This window comes from Scyliorhinus canicula, chromosome 9, assembly GCF_902713615.1.
Source record: "Scyliorhinus canicula chromosome 9, sScyCan1.1, whole genome shotgun sequence".
NCBI classification, from domain to species: Eukaryota; Metazoa; Chordata; class Chondrichthyes; order Carcharhiniformes; family Scyliorhinidae; genus Scyliorhinus; species Scyliorhinus canicula.
Window position 1 is genome coordinate 120,530,356 of NC_052154.1, and position 25,279 is coordinate 120,555,634.

At 42.8% G+C, this 25,279-nt stretch overlaps 1 protein-coding gene across 3 annotated transcripts in view; it reads right to left on the reverse strand.

The window, feature by feature from the left end:
* Nucleotides 1-7,892: 7,892 nt before the first annotated feature.
* The window catches only part of ptdss2 (phosphatidylserine synthase 2), a 147,964-nt gene continuing 130,577 nt past the window's right edge, over nucleotides 7,893-25,279 (reverse strand). For 2 of the 3 annotated variants that reach the window (XM_038807463.1, XM_038807464.1), the window contains exon 12: nucleotides 7,893-13,825. In XM_038807463.1, the coding sequence (XP_038663391.1) occupies nucleotides 13,714-13,825 (112 nt within the window). In that variant the 3' untranslated portion in view covers nucleotides 7,893-13,713. Of the gene's footprint in view, nucleotides 13,826-19,969; nucleotides 19,992-25,279 lie in introns of all 3 variants that reach the window. The other variant, XM_038807465.1, reaches the window with a different exon arrangement.

Genomic DNA, 25,279 nt, shown 5'->3' on the forward strand with positions numbered 1-25,279 from the left:
AAGTTGCACACTTTTGTGAGCCTATTCCTAGCTTCAAAATGATAAAGGACGGTATGGAAAGACTGTTGAAAAGCCTTACTGCCATATCTTCCCATCATTCACCTCCCTAACTTCTCTCAGAAACCAAGGGCGGATTCTTCCGTATCCGGCGGGGGGTCCTGGCGGGACGGAGTGGCATGAACCACTCCGGCGTCAGGCCGGCCCAAAGGTGCGGAGGGGCTAGGCCGGCGTGGAAGGCCTTTGGCGCCGCGCCAGCCAGGGCCGAAGGGACTCCGCCAGCCAGCGCGGGTCCGCGCATGCGCGGGAGCGTCAGTGGCTGCTGACGTCATCCCCGCACATGCGCGGTGGGGGGGGGTTCACCTTCCCGCCGGATCGCGGAGGCCCACACGGCCGGCGCATAGGAAAAGAGTGCCCCTACGGCACAGGCCCCCCCCCCCCCCCCCCCCGGGTCGGTGGGCCCTGATCCAGGGCCAGGCCACCGTGGGGGCGCCCCCCCGGGGCCAGATTGGTCCAAGCCCCCCCCCACAGGACCACGGAGCCCGCCTGCGCCGCCAGGTCCCGCCGGTAATGGACCTAGTCCAATTTACACCGGCGGGACCCGCATAGAACGAGCGGGACTTCGGCCCATCACGGGTCGGAGACTCTCCGGGGCGGCCGCTGCCGGAGAATTCAGCAGACGGCGGGGGCGGGATTCACCCTGCCCCCCGGCGATTCTCCGACCCCCAAGTCTTTCACAATTTCCATTTTTGAACACAGTTTGGTCACTAGCCACATTTTCAATAAGTCAGTTTGCAAACAGAAAAGCAGATGCGTTACATTCCAGGTAACGGCTCTAGACTTGAGGTTCAGGAAAAAATAATTTCCGGGCTGGGAATGTGATCTGGTTTGCAAAACATTCCAAAAAGCATCAACAATATTGCTTATTAATGATTGAGCTGACGATAAATGTGCTTCTGTCTGCTCTCATAATCCAAGGGACCACTTTGCATTATTTTATAGTATTATAGAAAATGAATAAAGGTCATGCTATCTTGACCAACATTATTTGGTAAAATGCCATGGTAGTTTACATATCAATACATTTCATGATACACAGTTATTGCCACTTAGGAGTAGATATAGTCAAGTGACTGATGAGTAGCAGAGAAAACTACTGAGCAGATACCAAGATTGTGTAGGATCATGGAAATGCTATTCCAAGTAACCCATTTGATTTACCATGAATGTAGGATTTAAGGTGCACTGCAGTTTGCTTTAATAATGAGAAGACAACAGAGGTTCTATCCACCCGTCTGCAGAGATTAGATCAAGTGCATGCGCATAACCTTAGGAAGGAATCAGTTTCATGTTTTTTCACACTCCATTTCAGACTTTCTGATTACATCTCAGCTCATACAGCTAGTTAAAATGAAGAGTTTCAGATTTTCAATAAGTTGCCACCATACAGATGTTCACCTGTGTACATGAACACTTGCCCCCTCACTCCACTCTAGATCAGTAATTTATTTGAAATAATACCAGAATCCATTTCGTAAAAAGGATTAAATTACCATGGTACTTATTAATTTCAACAATCTTGTTTACAGGCCAGCAGAAGGAATATGTAACATGCAAAGAATTCACAGGGTATTGCAAATGGCTTCCTTAACTGAACACAGAACCAAAAGTAGCTGGGTGAGAAAATCTTCAGTCTTATTGTTGCATGTTACTGCTCTAAAAGCAGAGAAGCCTGCATTTCATCTCCAAATATGGTAGATAAAAACTCAGCTGACATTTAAAAGGAACGCTCAGCCCAAGTTACATCATCGAATGAAAAATGGGTGATCTATGACAACAAATTGTGCCCACGAATTAAGGCACAAAATTGTTAGCTCCACATGAAGTATACATTGCAATGGCCTATGCACTGAAGTAAAATAAAGCTTTGTCTGAACAGAACTGCATTTAACAATTTTAGGGCAGCCAGGTTCTGATAAGAGATCCATGCCAAAAGACAGAAAAAGAAGCCATTCAGCCCAACCAGTCTGTATCAGTGTCTACCCACCATGACAAAAGTACTGTTCACATTTACTGACCCTGGTCCAATATCCTTTCCAAACTAGAACATTGACAAGATTCAGCCTCTCAAGTCTGGAAGTGAACATCACAATTTCACAACTCCATGCAGGGGTTTCACCACCCATTTCTTTTGGCTCTTTTACATTTAACCTTGTACCTATGATCTCTTGTTGAAAGGCCCCATTCTTCTCCTTTCCATCCAACCTTACACTTCCTTCATTTTAAATATTTATATCGTACCACATTATCTGAAATTAAAACAAAAAATGCTGGAAATACTCAACATGTCTGGTAGCATCTGTGGTGAGAAACCATTACATTTTCAGTTGATGACTCGATGAGAAATGCAAGTAGAGATATAACAGCTTTTACGGCAGAGAAAAAGGGAGGAAAGAGCAAAAGAAAAGGTATGTCATGGGGTGGAAGGCAGTAGAGATTAAAGGACAAAAAAGATGATGGCTCAAGGCAAGAAGAGAAGGCAATGGACAAGGGCCAAAAACAAAAGATCTGTCCAGAGAAGGTGTAAATAGAAAATAGTAGACTGATTATCAACAAGTGCTGAATTCAAAACTTGGGTCAAATTACATGATTAAATTATTCAACTGAATGGAATCCAGAAATTTAAAAAAGTTCCTAGTTGAAAGATTAGGTGCATTGAACTTGGATGCTGGTGGATTCAAGGATGAGGGGAAAAGGAACCTTATCGTATTTCTGAGAGGGAGCAAGTGATGTGAGAGCAGAAGTGTAGGAAATGGGGTGGGCATAATCAAAAGGCTGTCAACCATGCAGAGGGCAATCCTTGGTTGAGGAAAAATGGAAGACATATTAGAAGCACTGGTATGGAAGGATGCATCTTCAGAACAAGACGACAGGCAGAGACAGATAAATTGGGAGGATAAACCAGAGTCCTCACAAAAAGTATAATATGTGAAATATCAGACCCTGTGAAGGCATGTCAAATTCATAATCTTTAAGAGGTGAAATGTATTCAGTATGGGCTCTTGAAGAAACATGGCATAATGAATGGACACTGTACTCTCCAAACAAATGGCTGCCAGGAAGCCAGGTAACAATGGTTTGTGGTTTCTAGACAGACAAGGATGAACTCATGTTTGAACATGCTTCTGGAAAGTCACTAAATGTACATATCCATGGATGGAGACCCCTCCTTTGAAAAGGCATTCTCGATATCCAGATATGCAAAATTTACAGTTCCTATTGCCTGAATATTTACCAAAACTCAAATATAATAGCTCTCCCATTCCAACTGCAAACTCAAAACTTAGAGACGAATGAAAAATCCAATTTATCACAAGCAGGTGCGAACAGCCATTGCTCATCCACCATTGTGTAGCAATTGTTTCTAATTTTGAATCACATGTGGACAATAGAAGTGTTAATCTGGAGACCAACCGGGTACAGGAGGAACCATTCCTCCAGCAAAATGCCTAATAAGTTAACCAAGGCAGTGAGAAGAGGGCTAATTTGTTCCCAACTACAAAAAAAGTGCATCTCTTTTTCTACAGATGCTTGTGCACAGCTTTGTCTGAAAGCCTAGAGACCTACAACCTCCATTCACCTTCAAAGAACCACAAGGCAGGACCCCACATCCAGGCCTGCAATGAGGTTCATTTTAAAGGACTCATTTAAGCCCACACTTTGTTTTCTTGTTATTCCATTAACAACCTAAGCACACACCTCATCTTTTCTTGTTGTACATGTCTGCATTTGAGGGAGTGTTTTGTTGCATTAACATTTTGTGGTATTGTGCGAATAAACGTTCATTTTTTCTTCTGCTATAAGCTTACCAGAATTCCTGTTTTGTGTTTAATATTAAGTCACAACATCCAAAAGGAGTTTAAAACCTCTCCCTCTAAAAATATATATCATTTGCAAACAATGAAGAGGTGAGGGAATAGGGGTAAAGTTAACCCACCACCACTCCCTGTAACAGGGAAAACAATCAAAGTAGCTGTGGGAGTCAGTGGGTTTATAGTGAACATCGGTAGTCTATCCCTAGAACGAGAAGTTGCTGAACCATTGAATGCATAAAGCACGGAATGAGGCCAATCAGCCCATCATGTCCATGCTAGCTCTGAAGAGCCACTAAGCTAGTCCCGCACCTCCACCATTTACCAAAAGCCTTGCCATTTTTTCCTCCTCTCCAGGTGGTTATTCAAGTCCCTTGAAAGACAAGATTGAGGAATTGGACATTCAGAGGGGGACCAGGTTAAGAAAGGATAGAAATTGGAAGCAAAATCAGTGACATTTTCCAAATCAGAGCAGGAGATGGCATTACTATAGGCATCAAAAAAGGCCAGAGTGGAAGTGAACATCCCACAAAAAGAGCTAGCATCCATACAGATTTCCATAGCAACACAGGGCGGCACAGTGGTTAGCACTGCTGCCTCACAGCACCAGGAACCCAAGTTCGATTCCGATCTCGGGCGACTGTGCGAAGTTTGCACTTTCTCCCAGTGTCTGTGAGGGTTTCCTTCGGGTGCGCCGGTTTCCTCCTACAGTCCAAAGATGTGCAGGTTGGGTGGATTAGCCATGCTAAATTGACCCTACAAGGGGTTACAGGGATAATGTGGGGTTTGGGCCTAGGTAGGGTGCTGTTTAAGAGGGCTGGTGCAGACCCGATGGGCTGAATGGCCTCCTTCTGCACTGTAGAGATTCTGTGAACACCTTCCATTTTGAGGAAGTAAGTGGAACTGAAGGAGCTGTTGTTCAAAGTTAGAACAAGTTGAGAGAGTGGTGGTGGACAGCTACTGGTTGAGCCTCTGCTCAAGGTAGAAGGGGAGAGTTCTCAGACCATCCTAGTGAAGGATGGAAGTGTAGAGATTGGATGCCCATGGTGTGAAGGGAAATGCTAAGAGACAGGAAACTAGAGACATAAGAACATAAGAATTAGGAGCAGGAGTAGGCCATCTGGCCCCTCGAGCCTGCTCTGCCATTCAATGAGATCATGGCTGATTTTTTGTGGACTCAGCTCCACTTTCCAGCCCGAATACCATAACCCTTAATCCCTTTATTCTTCAAAAGCTATCTATCTTTATCTTAAAAACATTTAATGAAGGAGCCTCAACTGCTTCATTGGGCAAGGAATTTCATAGATTCACAACCCTTTGGGTGAAGAAGTTCCTCCTAAACCCAGTTTAATCTACTTCCCCTTATTTTGAGGCTATGCCCCCTAGCCCTGCTTTCACCCACCAGTGGAAACCTGCCCGCATCTATCCCCTTCATAATTTTATATGCTTCTATAAGATGCCCCCGCATCCTTTTAAATTCCAACGAGTACAGTCCCAGTCGACTCAACCTCTCCTCGTAATCCAACCCCTTTAACCCTGGGATTAACCTAGTGAATCTCCTCTGCACACCCTCCAGCGCCAGTACGTCCTTTCTCAGGTAAGGAGACCAAAACTGAACACAATACTCCAGGCGTGGCCTCACTAACATCTTATACAATTGCAGCATAACCTCCCTAGTCTTAAACTCCATCCCTCTAGCAATGAAGGACAAAATTCCACTTGCCTTCTTAATCACCTGTTGCACCTGTAAACCAACTTTTTGCGACTCATGCACTAGCACACCCAGGTCTCGCTGCACAACAGCATGTTTTAATATTTTGCCATTTTAAATAATAATCCCTTTTGCTGTTATTCCTACCAAAATGGATAACCTCACATTTGTCAATAATGTTAAACTGTTAAAGTGCCATGGTATATCCAGATGGGAAGAGATTGAACAAAGGAAGAAAGAGGGTGAACATAGAGATCAGTTTAGTGGGTTAAGAACAGGCTGAAACAATAAGTCTATCAGGACAGTCCCATTTGTAAATCCTATGCAGGTGGAAGTGGGTTGTTTGGGGTTAGGAGATCAGGAGGTTGGAGACCATAGAGGAAAGATTTCCACAGATGAGGTCAGTCTTGAAAACAATTGTTTGATGTTGGCATCATTGCTCAGGGGTGGTAGAACAAGGTGTGAGGATAACCATTCAGCCTCTGATTGGATAGAGGTCAGTTCGCCAAACAGCGATACCATGTGGTGAAAGTTCAGAAGTAGCTAGGTTAGATAAAACAAGATCAGAGAAATTGAGGCAGCTGATGTCACACCATCAATTCTCAATGGAAAGATGCAGAAAGGGAAGGAAGCCAAAGAGAAAGGTCCAGAAAGGAGGAAGCCTCTGCTGTGCAGTGAGAAGACTCCTGCCCAAAGGAGGAGACATAAAGGTGAAGGTAACAGAAGAGCAACTTACATTGTGCCAAGCTTGAATTCATTGAGGTGAAAACGTTAAAGGGATGAAGCAGAGGTATTTGCTAAGGGCTGATCATTTGCAGCCAAATGCCCTGGTTTTGAGGGCAGGGGTCCAATAATCTGATTTTCTCTAATGAAAAATCCCTTATGTGAAGTACATGTATTGCTTCAGACCAGAGAGAATCCTTGTGAGCTTGCAATGTACTCTTTGAAACCGCAATAGTCTTCTGATAGTTTGGAGTCCAATACTGTCCATATACCGGCTTGTGTAATATGCCCAAATCTCTGCTCTTCACCAGCAATTAGTAAACATACTCTGCACAAAAATAGGCTTTTTCTTCTAAACTATATTATAATAGCCAATGCAACAACATTTAGGAACCGAGTCTCAAGTACAATCAATACTCTTGTTTCCCAGAACCTCTAGGAACCATATAAGGTACATTTAAAATGGTCAAGTATCGACAAACTGTTTAAAGGCCCTTTGCTGTACTTGAACAAAGAACTATACAGCACAGGAACAGGCCCTTTGGCTCTACAAGCCAGCACCAGTCATGATTTCAACCTTTGCCAAAACCCTTAGTATTTCCTTGTGAACTTCCTTGGCAGAGTTCCATTTGAGAGCTGCTTTTAAATTAAGATTGTCAAGATTACAGTAATAATAACAATAATAGCTTATTGTCACAAGCGACCCTCCCGACACCCGCCCACGACCCACCCGCGGGTCGCGCCCCCAAATTTGACAATGCCTGCTATAAGGCGTTTGCAGCGGAGTTATAATAATAATAATAATAATAACTTATTGTCATAAGTAGGCTTCAACGAAGTTACTGTGAAAAGCCCTTAGTCGCCACATTGCGGCGCCTGTTCGGAGAGGCCGGTACGGGAATTGAACCCGCGCCACTGGCATTGTTCTGCATTACAAGCCAGCTGTTTGGCCCACTGTGTTTAACCAGCCTCTGGTAGATGACAACTTTGAAGAGTGTAAGAGGGAAGACAAATCAGGAAGCAATGATTGCACCATGACAAGCTATGGGAATTAAGGCATTTGATAATCTTGAACGCTCCAGAAATTGATTACAAAGACAGTGGGCGGCACGGTAGCATATTGGTTAGCACTATTGCTTCACAGCGCCAGGGTCCCAGGTTCAATTCCCAGCTTGGGTCACTGTGTGCAAAGTCTGCACTTTCTCAGTGTCTGCATGGGTTTCCTCTGGGTGCTCTGGTTTCCTCCCACAAGTCCCGAAAGACGTGCTTGTTAGATCAATTGGGCATTTAGAATTCTCCCTCAGTGTATCCGAACAAGCACTGGAATGTGGCGACTGGGGGATTTTCACAGTAACCTCATTCCAGTGTTAATGTAAGCCTATTTGTGACAATAAAGATTATTATTATTAATCTTACACTTTGAGAAATATTTTCTTTCAATTATTTTTTAATTAAAACAAAACTCAAGCTTGCATACATCAATGCACGTAGCATACGAGAGACTTGCCACGAAACAGATAAACAGGCATTACTTACCTGCCTCAAAGAACAAGTCAGAAACAGTAATAAATTGGAGAAGGCAACAGATGGAGAGTTTTAGTCAACCCAAAGCTTTATGAAGAACTTATTCCTCAACACAATCTTGGAATTTCAGCAATGCAAAGTGTGAACAAAATGTGCACAGTATAGATCAAACAAGATAGATTTCTGCTCTTGACAATTTACAAAATAAAATGTAAAACATAATTGGACTCAGTTAAATTAAAGACCTTGCCATGGGAAAGTACCACGGGAATTGTACAACATGGCAAGCATCAAGATTCTGGTGGATCTTTTCCACGATTTTCAATCTATCTTTAAAGTTGCTGATGAAAATGTGCATGTTCAATTGACTGGGAGTGTTTGACAAGTCTAACTAACAGAAAGAGGTGCTATCTTTTCACATAATTCACTGCACAAAATTTCACACCATATTTTCAGTTGACACAATATGATTCATCTTCCTGCTCTGGCATTGCAACACAAATAGGTTTTTGATTACATACGAGTTCAAAGTGGATGATCCCAGTCTCAACAGAAGCTAGTCACAACCTAAAGCTTTAAACTGACCAACCCAAGACAAATTATACCCCCGCATCATTCAGTAATGGAATAGTCAGCATGTAACTCACAGGTACAGTGATTTTGGTGATCTTATTCTTGGAAGCAGCCCATTTCTAATCTTCAACAGTAAGCCAATATGACTTGATTAAAACAAGCCATATCACTATATTACTGTCAAAGATTTTACATTACAAACCAACACAAAAACTGTGATGTTACATTACTGTTAACATATAAAAAGACTTGCATGTGTATAAAAAAAAACTTTCACACCTTCAGGATGTCCTAAGCACTCAACAGTCAATTAAATATTTTTCAAACATAAGTGACTGAAGTAATGTCAGAAACTCTACAGCCAATTTGCACACAGCTAGCTCCCACACATAGCAATTAAATAAATGACCGAATCATATTTTAGATGATGGTTAGGGGATAAATGTTGACCAGAATACTGGGAAATACAGCTCGTCCTCAAATAGCGTCATAGGAGCTATTATGCTCACCTCAGAGGATAGCTGGGTATCAGTTTAATGTCTCATCCGAACGACTGCACCCCTGACAGTGCAATCCTCTTTCTACTGTACATAAATAACAGCCTGATTATATATTGAAATTTCTAGAGTTGTGCTTGACACCACAAACCATGATTCACTGGAGAGAGTGCTACTTCTGAGCCAGACATTGGGACTTTACAGTATAGCCACCAACAGCAATGCATACATATACTGGGAACTCTACAGCAGTGGTTCCCAATCAGAATGCCATGGCACACTGGTGTGCCGTGAAGTCACCCCACACCCCCCTCAGTGCACCATGAAAAATGAATCAAAATGATTCAAGATTCATGTAATTAACCTAAAACTAACCTTCGTCTTCAGCTCTGTGGTTGGCATATTCAAGACTCAACGTATCGTGGGCCTCCTGCGCATGTGCTGGCTGCGAAAGAGCAGCACATGCATGGTTTCAATTTTTTATGTTGGTCAGGCCCATGACCAAGAGGATTTGGAGCTGAAGACAAAGGGACTATTGCACCTGCACAAAAAAAAAACTCAAAGGTGGGACAAAAACCCTGGAAGAAGCGAGAGACAGGGAGAGGTAAACAAAAAAAGGGGAGACGACAGGGAGAACTTGAAATGAAAAAATGAAATGAAAATTGCTTACTGTCACAAGTTGTCTTCAAATGAAATTACTATGAAAAGCCCCTAGTCGCAACATTCCGGCGCCTGTTCGGGGAGGCTGGTACGGGAATTGAACCGTGCTGATGGCCTGCCCTGGTCTGCTTTAAAAGCCAGCCATTTAGCCCTGTGCTAAACCAGTCACAATTTAAAAAAATTAAGTTCTCAGTAAGGGAAGTAGACAGAGAAAATAGCTGCGCCTCAATTTTTTTTAAATGGTAGAGAGGTGTGCCATGGCATATAAAAGGTTGGGAACCACTGCTCTACAGTACATGTTGATGTACATATATTAGCGTCTATAGGACAACCACCAGCAACGTTCGCTGGGGTTTTGCAATAATGCCAATATGAACTCCTACACACAGGGCTATACAGTATATCCCAGGTCTAACATTCATACACTGTACAGGCCAGCTGGTATTAAGATTGTGCAGTATAGCCAATACCAAAATATACACATATGTTGACTGCAAAGAGGTCAACAGAATTTGTTTGTGCAACAAAACAAAAAGCAGCAGTGTAGTAGGTTTTTCAAAACTATTAGTTTCATTAGCTGGAATGGAAGCAACATCAATGTTAAACTTTCCAGTTTATTGAGAACTAATTGCCACAATCAATTCATCAGAAACATGCCTGGTTGAGAGATGAGCACCACTATGCAAAAATAAATCAAAACTATCCACATTACAAAAGGCTATATACTAGTAATAAGGATCTGACAGCTTTGTATAAATAATGAGAATAAACAAGGACTAAGATTTCTTTTGTACCTCAAATAAAATCCTTTAAAACATTGTTAGTGTTGCAACACAAATCAAAGCAGTCTGTTATATTGTAAAGTTTAGTAAATTATTAAGATGTAGTGATGTGTACATGTGCTGTTAACAGCATTGAAACTGTGTCTTAAGGGCCTATAGAAGAGGGATAGTGACTATAATTTAGGCACTTGTCCAGCCCCTGACATGATTGAATCCCCTATAATGTATGTTCAGTATTGCTTCACTCACTGGATGTCTTGGCAGAGTAGGTGTTAATCTTTTGAAGACCAGAGCATTTTTACATCAACATATATAATTGCATATGTTTGGTGATTACTGGGGACAGAAGTGTTCCAGAGGCTTGTAATGGAGAGAGCATGCAGGCACTGCACAGGGTATTTCGTCCTCCCAATACCCATAATGCCAATAAACTGTGCTGGAGCAAGTATTTGTTAACTAATGGCATCAGTGATTCCAGGACACTAGCATCTTATTTCTCAAGAACGCATTCTAATTGCATTCCTAATTTTGATTAATCGAACAGGAAATCCTTTGTATTCTGACTTTGAACACTATTCTGAACATTTCTTTTCTGGAATCAATTTTTAACTTAAAAAAAAGACAAAATCAAAATTGTGGATGTCCTGTCCTCAAAGTGGGCCACAAAGGACAATTAATACTAGAAATCAGATTCATAGTTTACTTATTACAATGAAGGAGGAGCTGAAAATTTCTCAAACTTAGTTTGCTAAGTAATTCATTGCAATTCAACAGATTTTCCACTAAGAAATGTTCAGTGCACAGAATTAATGTAATCACAAATCAAGTTAACAAACTAAAATCTAAAAGTTTCCTGCCTGTAGTAAATGCAAGCACACTAAGAATTCAGCAGATCTGAAAATACAGTCACAAAAACATAGGGAAAAGGAAAAATGTGGATTTCCTGAGAGTTGGGAACTGATGTTTGTTACATTCAGGTTCTACTAGCACATCATTCCAATGACAAGAGGAGCAAAATAGCCTAAAGGACAGGTTAACTTTACAGCAGGATGAGGTATACAATACCCCAAAGACAGGTTAACTTTACAGCATGATGAGGTGTTTAGTACCTCAGGGACAGGCTAAGTTTACAGCATTGTGAGGTGTACAATACCTCAGGGACAGGCTAACTTTGCAGCATGGCGAGGCATTCAGTACCTCAGAAAGGCTTACAGCATGACGAGGTGTACAATACCTCAGAGACAGGCTAAGTTTACAGCATAGTGAGGTGTAAAATACCTCAGGGACAGGCTAACTTTACAGCATAATGAGGTTCTAGTACCTCGGGGACAGGCTTACAGCATAGTGAGGTGTTCAGTACCTCAGGGACAGATTAACTTTCTAGCACGTTGAGGTGTACAATATGTCAAGGACTGGCTAACTTTATAGCGTAGTGAGATGCACAACACCTCAAAACAGTCTAACTATACAACTTGAGGTGAACAACTATCTTTACAGCAGTATTTCTATCTGAAGTGCAGTACAGTTTCATTGAGACTTTATTGCACAGCTGGTGTGGGAGAAGAATCACTATGCCTACCCTTCAGGCAGTTTACCTTGCATTAAGGCAGGGGAAACAAGCTAAAGGGAAGGTTTATTTTACATTATGGTGGTGTGGTCGATGCTTCAGGTACAGGATCACTTTTCAGCCATAGGACAGACAAAGGCAGTTTCCATCATTACCTCAGGCACAGGCTTATTTTACAAGTCGGGAACAAAAGATAACAGAGCTTCAAGGGGGAGGGTTCTTCCAACAGGAAAGTATTATTCCCCTTAACAGGATTGGCTTTATATGGGGCAAGAAAGGGAAGTAACTTCTGATAAATTTAGCAAACCAGTACTCGGATATTACTTTTACACAGTGTTTATGTGGCAACTGATCAGGGTGCTATAATCTAAACAGGATTCAGTGTTTTATGAAAACAATACAAATTTCGATTGCTCTGGAGTGATTAGCTTGATATCCCTTATGAAATCTGGGCACCTACCTTGTCTTTTAAGTCAGAACTGATTGGACTCACCATGGCAATAAAATACCAGTAGCATAGGTGCAGTAGGGGTCGCAATCTCTTGCGCACAGAGCGCTGTTCAAAAGTGAACATGTCCCAGGCTTCATTCTGTCATATTATACCCTTACAAGACATTTTAGCTTATACCAAATATAATTTACATAATCTATCGACAAAACACAACAATGTTTATATTTTGAACACAGGACACCAAATTAGTTACAATATAGTTATTCAAATCTCAACATTTAGCACTGTACATTGTTTTTGCTTTGTTCAAAGAAGTAACCTCACCCTTTCTTGTACCCAATATTCAGAGACAAATTTACCAGCTTAAAAAATGGCATAATGAAGCATACAAGAAAAAAAATTCAAGTAATACTATCAATTTAAAAATTAATCCCAAGTATAAAAACAGTGATTCCTATACATAGATGAAAATGTTATATATGGCTTTAAGAGTTCAAAACCAAGATCACTATTGCTGAAGGATTTGAATATCGTAATTTCATGAAGCAAAAGCTTTTTCAAATTTAAAAAAATCTGCCAAAATTCTCATTGCATTGTGCATTATTAAGAAGAACTTTTCTAACAAAACACTGGCCAGCAGTGCTAATGCAGCCAGATATCCAATGTATAGCAAGACACTTAAGGATCGAAGGCTGGCTGCCTGTAACAAAAATAAAAGATTGGTGTTTCAGTGCAATTCTACCACTAGATGTAACCAACAACGTTCAGTGTTATGTAGGTTGCTTAGCACACTAAAGCAGTCTAGTGTAGAGTGGTAATGCACCAATGTTTTCTGCACTTTTAGATTTCTAAATATTAGGCATGGAAACCTGAATCGCTTCAGAGATCCAACCGCGCTGGCCACTTCAAAATTTCCTTACAGGAATAAGTTAAGTCCTTGGTAGGAGATGAACAAGTTAGTAATTAGTTTGTAATCAATGTTAGAAAGTGATTTGAGAGTTTAATTGAATCTAAGGGTGCTTAGAACCAATCTGGACAACCATAGGTTGGCAAGTGGTGTCAGAAACATTGCTCCAAAGGGTTGTACATTGGCATGATTTAGTTTCATGAAATTATGATAATTTTGTTAGTGCAGCAAAGTTTATACATAAACTAAACACCCAGTGAATTTAGTTAAGATTCCTTTTGAATATATACTTCAGTCAAAAACTGAAGTAGCACTGACAAGGCCCAATGGAAAAACTGGACTCTTGAAATGCATTTGATACTCAAATCATTGACTGGTTTATCGGTGCATAGTAGTCAGTCTATTCACTTCATAACATTGAACATTTTCTTTGTCGGACATCATTGCTGCTATGCTTGTTTCTTTATAGAGAGACTTGCACTGCCATTGCCCACTTTTTTCTTTTCACTCGTATTCTCCTGCTTTTGTAGTCTTGTTTCCTTCCATCGCAGTGTGATATTCCTGTTAGAAACAAAACAGGTGTCAAAACTACTGTATAACCATTCATATTCAAAAATATGTCACGTCACACACAAGTTTTAACTCTTTCTAGGTCAGCATTTCCAAAATGATCAGGCTGCAACTCATTAACACTCTCAGCTTTAATAACGGACTAACGCAGAAAGTTGAAATCCCGTAAGTTTTCACAAGTCAAAATGATAAATTTTCTGTTATGATGGTTCCACTGCCACCAAGGCATGCAAAGTGCCACAGTTATGCTGGTCGCGTTAACATGCTGATCTTTCAGTGTCCTTCATATATAAGAACACAGGAGTAGTAGCAGGCCATTTGGTCCCGTCGAGCCTGAGCCTTTGCCATTCGACAAGATCATGGTTGATCTTCTACCTCAATGACATTTCCACACACTATTCCCATAGCCCTTGATACCTATTGATCTCTGTCTTCAACATACTCAATACTGAGCCTCCATGACCATCTGGGGTAGAAATTTCCAAAGATTCGCCACCGTCTGAGTAAAGAAATTCCTCTTTATCAGTCAGAGTCCCAAATAGCCTACCTCTTATTCTGAGGCTGCTTCCCCTTGTTTAAAACCACCACCTCACCCTTCCAACCTTCTTCCCCCTTCCGCCACCCACCCTCCCACCATGCACTTCCCCCCCCCCCCAAAATCCCCATCACCTCCCCTCTGCCCCACTCCATTGTTCAATCTATTTGACCAGGAATTACTGGAGACAATGTAACCTTATTGTTTCAATGTTACAGAACAATTTTGATACCAGCAATCACAGCATAAAGTCAGCAGCAAATGCAGAGCACGGAAAGAAGGTATGTCAGAGTATGTTGGATATTGCAGCATTCCACGTTTGGTTCGGAATTAGAGGAATTCCGAATTAAACACAACTGATTGACATTTGACTATTTCACTTGGGCTGTTAGCCAGCATTCTGGTAAGTGCTCTCGCAGAGTAAAGCTGCCCTTCTTAGCCACTTGAAGTCAGCGGACTCTGAGCAGTACTGATGGACACAGAACTGGCTAGGTCATAAAAGGCAGAGAGTAGCAATGGAAGGGTGCTTTTCTGATTGGAGAGCTGTGACTAGTGGTGTTCCGCAGGGATCAGTGCTGGGACCTTTGCCGTTCGTAGTATGTATAAATGATTTGGAGAAAAATATAACTGGTCTGATTAGTAAGTTTGCAGACGACACAATGGTTGATGGAATTGCGGATAGCGATGAGGACTATCAGAGGATACAGCAGGATTTAGATCGTTTGGAGACTTGGGAGGAGAGATAGCAGATGGAGTTTAATCCGGACAAATGTGAGGTAATGCATTTTGGAAGGTCTAATGCAGGTAGGGAATATACAGTGAATGGTAGAACCCTCAAGAGTATTGAAAGTCAGGGAGATCTAGGTGTACAGGTCCACAGGTCACTGAAAAGGGCAACACAGTTGGAGAAGGTAGTCAAAAAGGCATACAACATGCTTGCCTTCATTGGCTGGGGCATTGAGTATAAAAATTGGCAAGTCATGTTGCAGTTGTATAGAACCTTAGTTAGGCCACACTTGGGAGTATAGTGTTCAATTCTGGTCACCACACTACCAGAAGGATGTGGAGGCTATAGAGAGGGTGCAGAAGAGATTTACCAGGCTGTTGCCTGGTATGGAGGGCATTAACTATGAGGAGAGGTTGAATAAACTCGGTTTGTTCTCACTGGAACGACGGAGGTTGAGGGGAGACCTGATAAGAGATCTACAACATTATGAGGGGCATAGACCGAGTGGATAGTCAGAGGCTTTTCCCCCAAGGTAGAGGAGTCAATTACTAGGGGGCATAGGTTTAAGGTGCGAGGGGCAAGGTTTAGAGGAGATGTACGAGGCAAGTTTTATACACAGAGGGTAGTGGGTGCCTGGAACCCGCTGCCGGAGGTGATGGTGGAAGCAGGGACGATAGTGACGTTTAAGGGGCATCTTGACAATTTCATGAATAGGATGGGAAGAGGGAGATACGGACCTCGGAAGTGCAGAAGATTTTAGTTTAGACAGGCAGCATGGTCGGCACAGGCTTGGAGGGCTGAAGGGCCTGTTCTTGTGCTGTACTTTTCTTTGTTCTTTGTCACAACTGTTTAAACATCCAAGCTGGAAGAGGAGAAAGGTAAGGTGTTTTGCAAGGAATCACAACTTCTTGAGGATATGGAAAGGAAAAGCAGTGCCAGCAGATCAGCATTAATAGCAGTGTATTCCTTGAATGGAGCTTTCCCACTCCTTTTCTAACAGGAGTCAATACCATTGAGGTTACATAGAATTATACAGCATAGAAACAGGCCAACAGATCCACACAGATGTGAAGTCTCCGGACAAGCATTCTTCTATCTTACATAATTTACCACATTAGCATATACTACTCTTGCTTTCTCCATCATGTACACAGTTCCTCTTATGATTAAGCTATTAAAATGATCATGGTCCAAACCAATTTGAGTTTTACAATCAGAATAGAAATGGTCATTACATGGGTCGATAAAGATATGGAATTTTAAAAGAAATTCGAGGGACATGGCAAAGCTGAGAAGGGGTCGCCGGAGAGCGATCAGGAAGGCAAAGGGTAGGGCATCAGCCCCCCTCCCCATGTAGAGCTCTATCTGCTTGGAGACCCCAAAGACCCGCCACTAGCGGACGCGGCTCCACCCTCACTCCCAGAACCCTGGACATGGCCTCAAATCTGGTAACCGGAAAATCTGGGGCAAGACCAGAACTCGTGGGTGTGGTTGGCCGGGCCTCCCTAGCACCATTCGCATTTGTCCTCCACCTCTGGGAAGAACCTGCTCATTCGAGTTTGGTTAGGTGCGCCCTGTGCACCACATTTAGTTGTGCTAGACTCAACCCTACACACAGGGAGGTGAAGTTTGTCCTGTGCTTCGATCCAGACCGTTGCCTAGCTCTTCTTCCCACTTTTTCTGTGTCTCGTCCAGAGGAGAGTGCGTTTCTTCTAATAGTTGTCCGTACATGTCCGCACAGTTCCCCTCTGCTAGCTCGTCTGTATTCAGTAGTTTTTCTGGCATAAAATGTCCTAGAATCTGGGGGTACATCATCATTTCCTTAGAGGAAGTTTTTGACTTGTATGTATCTTCGGTCACTCACTCTCGGGAGACAGAACTTCTCCATGGGGTTGTTATTCTCCCATCTACAGAGGAGATTAACGAAGTCGTCAGTGTTCCCTTGACCTGTCACCACCTTTTGTTGTGGGAGTGTGATTATTGCAGATGGGGGCCATGGTGGACATTTCCATTAGTCCCATTTGATTCCACATTCAGAGAATGACTGCTAACACTGGGCTTTTCTACTATCTAGCTAGGGGGGAGGGAGTGCAGTTGTGGCTAGCACTTGGAGGGGTGCCCCTGCCAGGAACTCTTCCCCCATCCTCACCCAGTGTGTTCCCAGTTCGTTGACCAATCCCATAATCTTTCTGTAGCGGCTGCCCAGCGGTAGAACTGGAGATTTGGGAGGGCCTGGCCTCGCACATTTCTCCTCCATTGTAGGCACCGCTCCTAATTCTCAGGCGCCAACTCCCCAAAATAAATACTGTGATCAGCTTATATGTTGAAAAAGGTCTTGGGGATGTAGATCGAGAGGGATCTGAACAGGAAGAGAAACCTGGGCAGAACGTTCATTTTGATTGCCTGCACTCTCCCCGCCTTGTGCCTCTGAGCAGCCGGGAGGAAGCAGAGCTGGTGGCATTTGTCCGTACGCTAGTCATGGGAGTGCTGTACAGTAGTTTCACCCAGGTGGTGAACTCTGGCCCAAAACCCAAACCGTTCTAGTTCCTCTATGAGGTACCTCCATTCGACCGTTTCAAAAGCCTTTCCCACATCCAGGGAGAAAATTATTTCTGGTGTTCTCTCCTCAGATAGGGTCACCGTGTTGCCCCAAATTCAAGCAATGAAACATTTGGAGAAAACAAATTAGCAACTACCAACTTCAAATTCACAGAAGTGGAGGTGGTAGACTGAGGAAAATGTTGTTAAAATGCTTACAGCTCTAAAGCTGATCTGGCAAGGTGGGATGGTCTCCCTCCGTCACTGACGGGTCGGGTACAGGTGGCTAAAATGAACACGCTGCCGCGATTTCTGTTTATTTTTTAATGCCTGCTGATTTTCTTGCCAAAGGCTTTTTTCAGAGAGATTGAGGGAAGCATTACTTCGTTCATATGGGGAGGGAAGGTGGCCAGAGTTAGAAAGGTGCTGCTACAGAGGGGAAGGCAGGCAGGGGGTTTGGGTCTTCCGAACCGGATGTATTACTACTGGGTGGCAAATGTGGAGAAGGTGCAGAGCTGGGTCAGAGGGGTTGATTCCCAGTGGGTCAGAATGGAGGAGCGTTTGTGCAGGGGGTCGGGATTGAAAGTACTAGCAACAGCGCTGCTCCCGATAGCCCTGGGGAAATACTCAGGAAGTCCGGTAATAATAGATTGATTGAGAATTTGGAGGCAGTTTCGCCAAAACTTCGGGTTGGGGGCAGGGTCAAAGGAAATGCCGATTCGGGGGAACCAGAGATTTGAGCCAGGGAGGTGGGATAGAAATTTTGGAAATGGGAGGAGAAGGAGATTAAGACACTAAAAGATTTGTTTCTCAGCGATCGGCTTGCAGAGCTGAAGGAGCTGGAAGCGAAGTATGGGCTGGAGCAGGGGGAAATGTTTAGATACATGCAGGTTCGAGATTTTGCCAGAAAGAAGATACAGAACTTCCCGGTGGAGCCGGCATCCACATTGCTGGAGGAGGTGCTGACGACAGGGGGACTGGAGAAGGGGGTAGTGTCAGCAGTTTACGGAGCTATTTTGGAAGAGAAGAAGGCACCACTGGAAGGGATCAAAGCAAAGTGGGAGGAAGAGTTGGGAGAGCATATGGAGGAGGGTTTCTGGTGTGAGGTGCTCCGACGAGTGAATGCCTCCACCTTGTGCGCGAGGTTGGGGCTGATGCAGCTGAAGGTGGTATACAGAGCACACCTCACGAGGGCGAGGACAAGCCGATTCTTTGAAGGAGAAGATGATGTGTGTGAATGTTGCGGAGGGGGAGAGCAACCTCTCTACCCTGTGCCCTGGCGTGGCGGGGGGGGGGGGGGGGGGGGGGGGGCTTGTTGCAATTCTTGACTCTTGAGAAGGTTAAGTTTGAACTGAGGGGAAGGATGGAGGGGTTCTACAATTCATGGGCATTATTTATCATGCACTTTCAAGAACTGGATAACATCGAACATTAGTTGGGGGTGGGTGGGTGGGAGGGTGTGTTCATGGTGACTATGGGTGATTCCTGATTTCTTTTTGTCATTTGTTTATGTGAACATGCGGGCTAATGTTTGGGGTTTGGTGGGAGGATGGGATCGTTGTTATTAATATGGGGATTGACATATTTGTTCCTGATTATTGTTTGTTGTTGGCGGGTGTAAATTTGGGAGAAAATGTTAAAAAGCAGTAGAATAAAAAATATATATTTTTTAAAATGCTTACAGCTGATTGCCAAAGAACAAAAACTGCCAATTCTTACCAGGAAGTCAATCTTTTTATAAAAGTGAGAACACCCTGAAGTCATTATAACTTGGAAAATATTTGGTCAATTTGACAGACAAGATGCCAGACATTTGTAATTTTGATATTTCACAAGTACAACTTTTACCTTACAACTTGACATGTATGACTATGAAGAGGCAGATTGTCAGAAATTATGAACAGCAGGAAGAGGGGCATTGGCTGACCACATATCCTCTACATAGTCTCCAGATTATATATGGGAGAAATATTCTGCAAATCAAATCCAGTTATCTATTCAAGCTTAGACTGAACTCCAAATTTCTAAAATTAGCATCTGAGTAAGTGTTGAAAAAGACCAGTCGCTAAATTTATGATGGAAGTAAAAAAAATAACACCACTTCTTTATGCTATAAATCATGCACTACTACATTTACAACACAACAGATGGGAATTGATGGGAGACTGAGCTCACAGCTTCACAGATCGCAACTCAATAAACATATTTCCGTGCAAACTTCCTCCAATAGGAGTATGGGAAATGAAGTGCATGAGTGGAGAGCAGAGCAGGAAGATGTTGGAGAGATTAAATGAAGGGAGAAGGAGCTGAAATAAGAAAAGGTCACACTACCTACCTGACTGAACGTGCACATCCCACTAAAAACAGGGAAAAAGAATCAATCAAATGGTGCTATGCTCAGGTTGCACAGTAAACAAGCCATGACACCATGGTCACATGCAAGATGGCAAACAATCAGCACAATGGTGCAGGTCGTCAGCTTTAAACTGCAAGAGTTTTCCATGCATTGAAGAGGCTGCATCGCAAGGTGGGGCTTGGTTTACTCTGCTCAGCATGCAAGATTAGATTGTTGGCAGTAAGCAATTGTATTTATTCAGTTGATACAATAAAAACCTGTTTAAGTCTCTATATATATTTTCAGATAAAACCAGTATTTAGCCTTTAATTAGAAACATTTAGAAGAGTGAAGTAATACTTCAGATTCAAATGACCAGTCATGCTGCATTGCATCACAGGTAGCAAAACACTCAGTAGTGACAGCAAAAGTGATACGCAACAGTTACAAGGCAACAATTTAATTGCATGAAAAAAATGGGTTGTTTAATTGGCATTAGCTATGTACTCATTTTGACTAACGAGCCAAGGCAGGCAAGAACAGCCAAGGTGGCTGGTCTGCTGTTAAGCAATCCCAAAAAGTCCCATCTTATTTGCTGTTCCCACCCTAACCAGAGGAAAATTCAAAAAGTCACCTACTCATCGGAAGAAGTTGCACTTTTAAAAGGTTAACACAATACGAGAGCCATAGAGCTCTCCTATAGAGTTGGTCCTACCTCCCTAGAACCTTCTACTAATTGCTGAATGAACAACCCAAATTCAATTATGTCTTCCTTTCACTTGGCTTCCAATGGCAGACATTCTCATGAAAATATCTACCTGTATTAATAATAATCGCTTATTGTCACAAGTAAGCTTCAATGAAGTTACTGTGAAAAGCCCCTAGTCGCCACACTCCGGCGCCTGTTCGGGCATTCCAATTGAATAATTGTGCTCTAAAGAATGAGTCTGGCATCAGAAGAATAATTTCCTTTCTTGACCCAAGTACATACTATTGTTTTCTTAGTTGTATGCGGACAAAATTAAATCTGTGTCACATAAATTGGCTCCGTGTGTGACTTGGGACCTGTGAATGGAGGAACTTGTAATTGAACCCGCGCTGCTGCCTTGTTCTGCATTACAAGCCAGCTGTTTAGCCCACTGTGCTAAACCAGCCCCGTGGTTAAGGCAAAGTTGCCATAATCCCAGATGGCCACAGGCTGCTTCCCCCTTTGAGGGGAGAGCCGAGTGGTGGTGATTTAACCTGAGGACCACCACACCTCAGGCGATGGGCAAGGTTGAAATGGCGGGGCTTCATGAATAACCTCAGCCAGAACGGGAATTAAACCCGCACTGCTGGCCTTACTCTGGATCATGAACCAGCTGTCTAGCCAAGTGAGCTAAACCGGTAGCCAAAGGAGTTATATTATTCCTACATCAAGATCACTCGCACAATATTTGATTCAAAGTGTTCAAATATGTACTAGTTTGGGAAAAAGGATAGACTCCAATGAACAGTTGCTGAACTCTGAAATGTTTACAGTGACTTGCACTTTGGTGAAGGGAAAAAGCAATTGCAACAGTCCAATCAGAAAAACAGACCTGCCGATGGCATAGCCGTTTCAATTACACAATCTAATTTAATAGCAGAATTAAAGGGTAATTACAAGTTCCTCCATTCACAGGTCCCAAGTCACACACGGAGCCAATTTATGTGACAGATTTAATTTTGTCCGCAAACAACTAAGAAAACAATAGTATGTACTTGGGTCAAGAATGGAAATTATTCTTCTGATGCCAGGCCCATTCTTTAGAGCACAATTATTCAATAACCTTATGATAATCCAAGAAAGCAGAACCCATAGCACAGGAGCCCATTGTGCTTGGACTGGCTCTCTCTCAAAGATTGCTCCAATAAGTTCACCCGCTTTTCATTTTTTTCTCCTTCAAGTATCTATGCTGTTCACTTTTGAGAATTGTTCTTGAAACTGTTTCCATCATTTTTTCATACTGTGCATTCATAACAAATCGTTGTGTAAACCTCTCTCCCCCCCCCCCCCCCCCCCCCCCGGTTATCTTAAATAGGCATCCTCTGCATGCTAACCGTGTGGTTTTCCTTTATCTACTCCCTTAATTCTGAGCACCACCACAAAACTGAAGCCTCTCATCCATGGTATAATGCTGCTAAATCATCTTGTAAATCTACTTCTCCACAATGAATAGCGTGCCCGTCACAGTTATTACCAAAAGCATTTTGCAAACTTGCTCCTCATCTGAATCCTTTGAAAGTCATGGTAACTTGGCTTCCAAGGATATTCCACACATTTGATAGAGGAAAGGCTAGAGCTAGACTCAGTACTAAGCAACCATGACAGCATAATCCTGTTTGTTCTCTTAGACGAACAAGAAGAAATTAAAGGTATGGCCCACTTTAAACTTACTTGCCATTGAAAAAACAATGAGAACTTTAATCCTTTCTTTTCATATCAAAACATATTCCAAGACAGTTTATGGAAACAGATTCTGAGCTAGAAAAGGAAACATTTGTAATATTGGCCCAAACAATGGCAAAAGTGCTGTGAGGGGGAAAATTGAAAGAACTTCTCATGGGCTCCCAAAGCATTACCTCAAGGGGTGACCAAGGGCTTCTCTTTCTCATTTTATGTGCTTTCCCTCAGCTACCTCATACAAAAACACAACATAGGGTCACGTATACAATGACAATACCCCATCACAGTCTCACTAAGTCCTCCACTCTCTGATTTGTCACACTGTTTGCCCAATACCCAGAACTGGATGAGCAGCAATGTCCTCCAACTAAATATTGGCAAGACTAAAAGCATAGTCTTCAGCAACCACCACACTCCATTCTTTATCCCATGTCACTGTCGGAAGCCCAGCCAGATCATTTGGAACACTGGCTTCCAGTCTGGCCTTACGGTGACCACATAAATGGCTGCAACACTCGGGTCCTCTTCCTGAACTGCATCATCCATTTCCATCCCGCCTCAGCTCATCTGTTGCTCAAACCTTCAATACCTTTGTTACCTCTAAACTGAACTATTGCAACATTTGCCTGGCTACTCTCCCATCTTTCACCTTCCATGAGCTCAAGCTCATCAAAAACTCTGTTGTCGAAATCCGAACTGGTGACAAGTCTTGCTCACCATGATTCCTGCACTCACTGATCTAGTGATTTCTGGTCTAGCAATGTCTACATTTTTCAAATTTCTCCACGGGCTCCTCCAGGATCTCTGTGCCCCTCCAGTCTAGCCTCTTGCTCATCTTGAATATTAAGCCCTGCATCACTGATGTCTGGGCCTTAAGCATTGGAATACCTTTCCTAAGCCTCTCCACCTCTTTTCAAATGCTCCTCTAAAGTTACCTCTTTGACTAATCTTTTGGTCACCCATCCTAATATCTCAAGTTGTTTAGGGCCAAGCTTTCTTTGTTTTTTCTCCTTGTGAAGCACATTGGGAGATGGGCTGTAGTTTACAGGCAGTAAAGAATTGTAGGCTGGCCAGAAGACCATTGCAAAAGTTTGAGTTTGAAAGCAATAAAGGCATAGAGGAGAATTTCAGTGACCCATAGATTAAGGCAATACTAGTGATAGGCAAGTTACAATCGGAGATGGAAGCTGATGCATTCACAAATGTGTTTCTCAATGCTGGTTCACACAATTCTCTCTATTTGCATGTCTGTCTCCAAAGGTCTCCCATTCAATTCCCAATGATTTTTGATTTCTAATGCTTCAAAACTGGCCACCATTTTTAGGAAATCTAACATTTCAGTATTTCTACAATATGCCCCTTATTAAGTCTCATTACTCTGCAGAGATCTTTAGAAAACAATCTGGACACGATCTTGTAGGTATGTACACTCTATTTGGGACTTTCTAAATGGTTGTGTAGATGTTTTGAGATGCTGATATGAATTTGATTCCGAGTGCACATATTATACAGCCAAGTGGTAGAAACATTCTCTCGCTTAGCATTAGGGTGGAGAAACTGATTAATCTGAAGCACAAATTTAACACCTTGTGCCAAATAAATCTACCAGCACTACATCGATTTATAATGTAAAAAACGGATTTGCACGCAAGGTCACAATGCATTTTACTTATAATATACATTAAAATGGACTAAAAACCCCACCAATGGCTCAGTCTTAAATGAATCCACACAGAGCCAGAGGTTCCATAATAGTTCCAAAACCTGTTCTGAAGTGATCTGATCTCAGTCCAGGCCAGCAGTTGGGATGCTAAAAAGTATTGTGGAGTATTGGGAGCAGTTTTGGGCCCCGTATCGAAGGAAGGATGTGCTGTCCATGGAAAGGGTCCAGAGGAGGTTCACAAGAATGATCCCTGTAATGAAGAGCTTATTGTATGAGGAACGGTTGAGGACTCTGGGTCTGTACTCGTTGGAGTTTATAGGATGAGGGGGAATCTTATCGAAACTTACAGGATACTGTGTGGCCTAGATAGAGTGGACGTGGAGAGGATATTTTCACTTGTAGGAAAAACTAGAAGCAGAGGACACAATCTGAGACTAAAGGGATGATCCGTGAAAACTGAAATGAGGAGCATTTTCTTCAGCCAGAGGGTGGTAAATCTGTGGAACTCATTGCCGCAGAAGGTTGTGGAGGCCAAATCACTGAGTGTCTTTAAAACAGAGATAGATAGGTTTTTGATCAATAAGGGGATCAGGGTTATGGGGAGAAAGCAGGAGAATGGGGATGAGAAAAATATCAGCCATGATTGAATGGTGGAGCAGACTCGATGGGCCGAGTGGCCTAATTCTGCTCCTATGTCTTATGGTCTAAGTGTCATAGAACATAGAACATAGAACGATACAGCGCAGTACAGGCCCTTCGGCCCTCGATGTTGCACCGACATGGAAAAAAAAAACTAAAGGCCATCTAACCTACATTATGCCCTTATCATCCATATGCTTATCCAATAAATTTTTAAATGCCCTCAATGTTGGCGAGTTCACTACTGTTGCAGGTAGGGCATTCCACGGCCTCACCACTCTTTGCGTAAAAAACCCACCTCTGACCTCTGTCCTATATCTATTACCCCTCAATTTAAGGCTATGTCCCCTCGTGCTAGCCACCTCCATCCGCGGGAGAAGGCTCTCGCTGTCCACCCTATCTAACCCTCTGATCATTTTGTATGCCTCTATTAAGTCACCTCTTAACCTTCTTCTCTCTAACGAAAACAACCTCAAGTCCATCAGCCTTTCCTCATAAGATTTTCCCTCCATACCAGGCAACATCCTGGTAAATCTCCTCTGCACCCGTTCCAAAGCTTCCACGTCCTTCCTATAATGAG